Raw genomic sequence first — 3,627 nt, forward strand, 5'->3', positions numbered from 1 at the left:
GTCCCGCACAGCCCTGGTGAGACCCGGCACAGCACTAGGGAGTCCCGCACAGCCCTGGTGAGACCCGGCACAGCATTAGGGAGTCCCGCACAGCCCTGGTGAGATCCACACCGACCCTGGTGAGACCTGGCACAGCACTAGGGAGTCCCGTATGGCCCTGGTGAGACCCACACCCACCCGCACAACCCTGGTGAGACATGGCACAGCACTAGGCAGTTCTGCGCAGCACTAGGGAGTCCCGCACAACCCTGGTGAGACCTGGCACAGCATTAGGGAGTTCCGCGCAGCACTAGGGAGTCCCGCACAACCCTGGTGAGACCCGGCAAAGCACTAGGGAGTCCCGCACAGCCCTTGTGAGACCCGGCAAAGCACTAGGGAGTCCCGCACAGCCCTGGTGAGATCCACACCGACCCTGGTGAGACCTGGCACAGCACTAGGGAGTCCCGTATGGCCCTGGTGAGACCCACACCCACCCGCACAACCCTGGTGAGACATGGCACAGCACTAGGGAGTTCCGCGCAGCACTAGGGAGTCCCGCACAACCTTGGTGAGGAGGGATCGCTGAGTAGACGTTCTCTAACCCAACCCATGACTTCTATTTGCGATCCAATATCCAGTGGGTAAACAATGAGGACCACGCCCCCCAGATTGCGTACAACCCACCAGCATACTATATTAGAGGCGGGGCAGGAAAAACACAGCATACATTATATTCTACTAATTGTATTTATTAACTTTTTTTAAATTTTGTTCGACACTAAAAAAGAAAAAAACTTCACAAACAAAATGAATTGAAAAAAAAATCAAAATACATTTTTAACAAATAAAAATAAGCAGGAAAATGATAGTTAAGAGGAGAAGGGGAAGAAGGAGTTGATTAGGGCTCATTAGGATAAATGAAAGGTTATTAAGGGGTTAAATAGCAACAAATTTAATTTAAAAAAAAAGTTTTACTTGTTAAGCTGCATTAAATGAGTTTGAAACAGATGGAAGCTCATCCCGTTGATCTGAATAAAGTTTGAGAAAATGCAAAAATACATTGGTCAGGTGTTTCAGCCGGCGTGAGTGCTCTGATATCTCATTAGTTATCCGTTCGTAACAAAACCTTTCCCGCACTCTAAACATGAATAAGGCTGTTGTTAACCTGTGTGAATTCTCTGATGCCTAAGAAGGGTCCATTTGACAGCAAACCTTTTTCCACACTCTGAGCATGAAAATGGACGCTCACCTGTGTGAGTTCTCTGGTGCCTAAGAAAGTTTCGTTTGTCAGTAAACCTTTTGCCACACTCTGAACATGAAAATGGTTGCTGACCCGTGTGAGTTCTCAGGTGTCTAAGAAGGTTGCTTCTCACAGAAAAACATTTCCCGCACTCTAAACATGAATACGGACACTCCCCCGTGTGAATCCTCTGGTGCCTAAGAAGGGTTCCTTTGACAGCAAAACGTTTTCCACACTCTGAACATGAAAATGGACGCTCACCTGTGTGAGTTCTCTGGTGCCTATGAGAGTTTCGTTTGTCAGTAAACCTTTTTCCACACTCTGAACATGAAAATGTTTGCTGACCCGTGTGAGTTCTTAGGTGTCTATGAAGGTTGCTTTTTACAGAAAAACATTTCCTGCACTCTAAACATGAATACGGACGCTCACCTGTGTGAATTCTCTGGTGCATAAGGAAATTTAGTTTGTCAGTAAAACCTTTCCCACACTCTGAACATGAAAATGGTCGTTCACCCTTGTGAGTTTTCTGGTGCCTAAGAAGATCTGCTTTGGTAGTTAAACTTTTCCCACAGACTGAGCATGCATAAGGTTGGTCACCCATGTGAATTCTCTGGTGTGAAAGAAGCTTGCTTTTAACAAGAAAACTTTTCCCACACTCTGGACATGAAAAGGTCACATGGTTGTGGGTTTTGAGATGTAGAAGCAGTTCAGATTTCATCTTAACATCTTTCCCGCACTCCAAACATGACAATGACCTCTCTCCTGTGTGATCTCCTTCATGGCTGAGAGAAGATCCCTCGGGGATAGTTGGATCTGTAGACGGATCCTCACTGTGGGAGCCGAGATGGATATCTGAAGTCATGTGATGTGACGTTTTCCTCAGTGAAAGATTTCCCGGACTCTGGACATGGAAAGGTCACATGGTTGTGGGTTTTGAGATGTAGAAGAAGTTCAGATTTCATCCTAAAGTCTTTCCCGCACTCCAAAGTAGACAATGACCTCTCTCCTGTGTGATCTCCTTCATGGCTGAGAGAAGATCCCTCGGGGATAGTTGGATCTGTAGACGGATCTTCACTGTGGGAACCGAGATGGATATCTGAAGTCATGTGATGTGATTGGTCAGAAGATTCCTCAGGATTAGAGGGATCCATTGATGTCTCCAGACAATGTGTTCTGTGGTGTATCATTGGACGTATGTGATTCACTTCAGAGTGAAGATCTCCCTCCGAGGTATTCCGGACATGGCGGCCGTCTGATAGAAAGCAAAATGACATGAGAAACACATTCTACAATACACCAAACCCAACACTGAGTGACGGGGGATGGGCACCGATGTCATTGTTATATTGGGGAATGGAGATGGACCTTCATATGGTGTACAGTATCTCCTCCTCATGTGTTGGTCACATGACGTTATATTGAGGAATGGAGATGGACCTTCATACCCCTTCATGACCGAAGCCTTTTCTTTCGTTTTTTGCGCCCGCGTTATATTCCACATTTTAGGCCTGAAAATTACTTAAAACCCCCCCAAACGTTATAAATTTTCTGAAAGCCGAGACCCTGTAGAATAACACGGCGGCAGTTGCAAATTCTTATGTTGCGCGATATTAGCGCAACTTATTATCAAACACCAACATTTTGTGAAAAATGCACTTAAGTTAAATTTAGTTCCCCAAAACACAATAAAATAGATTTTGAAAAAATAAAATATAAAAGACGAGGTGACGACGAGTGAATAGATACCCGACATAATAATAGTGCGCGTCCGTGAAACGGCGACAAAATTCAGTACCCCAAAACGTCCATAGATGACGCTTGGAAAGCCCCCCACAGGCCATCAGTTTAGAGATACGTGTAAATATTGGCCCCGGAATGATTGCTCTCACTCCGGCGTGCGCGGCGATACCCAACACGTGTAGCGTGATCGTCGTTTTCATACGTAGGCTCACCCGACGCGTGGTTACGTTATGACGCGCGTGCTCGCGGGGGACTTTAAAAACATTTTTATTATTATTTTTACATTTATTTTATTTGATGCTATTTTTAAACATTTTTTTAACTTTACTTTAATTGCTATTCCATAGGGGGGCTTACAAGTCCACCATGTGATAGCATATAGGCAGCGACAGGTCCTCTTTAAGGTGATTCCGGGGGTCCAAAAGACCCCTAATGTCCCCTTTACACTCCAAATAAGCTATTGAAGTGCAGATCGCAGGCTTTAGGAGCCCGGCGCTGACAGCCCAGGGATCCGGAAGTGATGCAGTGGGCGTCGCTCCCGGTCCCATAGAACGGGGAGGAGATCGGTGAGGGGACATTCACCGACCTCCTCCCCACCGACACCCGAGAAGCCGGTCCCGGGCCGCAGGAGGGGCAGCGGAGCCCGGGAAATGCGGCGAGGGTGTCGG

At 46.8% G+C, this 3,627-nt stretch overlaps 1 protein-coding gene across 1 annotated transcript in view; it reads right to left on the minus strand.

Moving 5' to 3' along the window:
* Positions 1-1,139: 1,139 nt before the first annotated feature.
* Positions 1,140-3,627, minus strand: part of LOC108800921 (oocyte zinc finger protein XlCOF6-like) — a 7,094-nt gene continuing 4,606 nt past the window's right edge. The window contains exon 2 of the mRNA XM_018572908.1: positions 1,140-1,726. Coding sequence (XP_018428410.1) covers positions 1,140-1,726 — 587 coding nt within the window. The remainder of the gene's footprint in view (positions 1,727-3,627) is intronic.

Source organism: Nanorana parkeri, unplaced genomic scaffold, assembly GCF_000935625.1.
Source record: "Nanorana parkeri isolate BGI_ZX_2015 unplaced genomic scaffold, ASM93562v1 scaffold2166, whole genome shotgun sequence".
Taxonomy (NCBI): Eukaryota; Metazoa; Chordata; class Amphibia; order Anura; family Dicroglossidae; genus Nanorana; species Nanorana parkeri.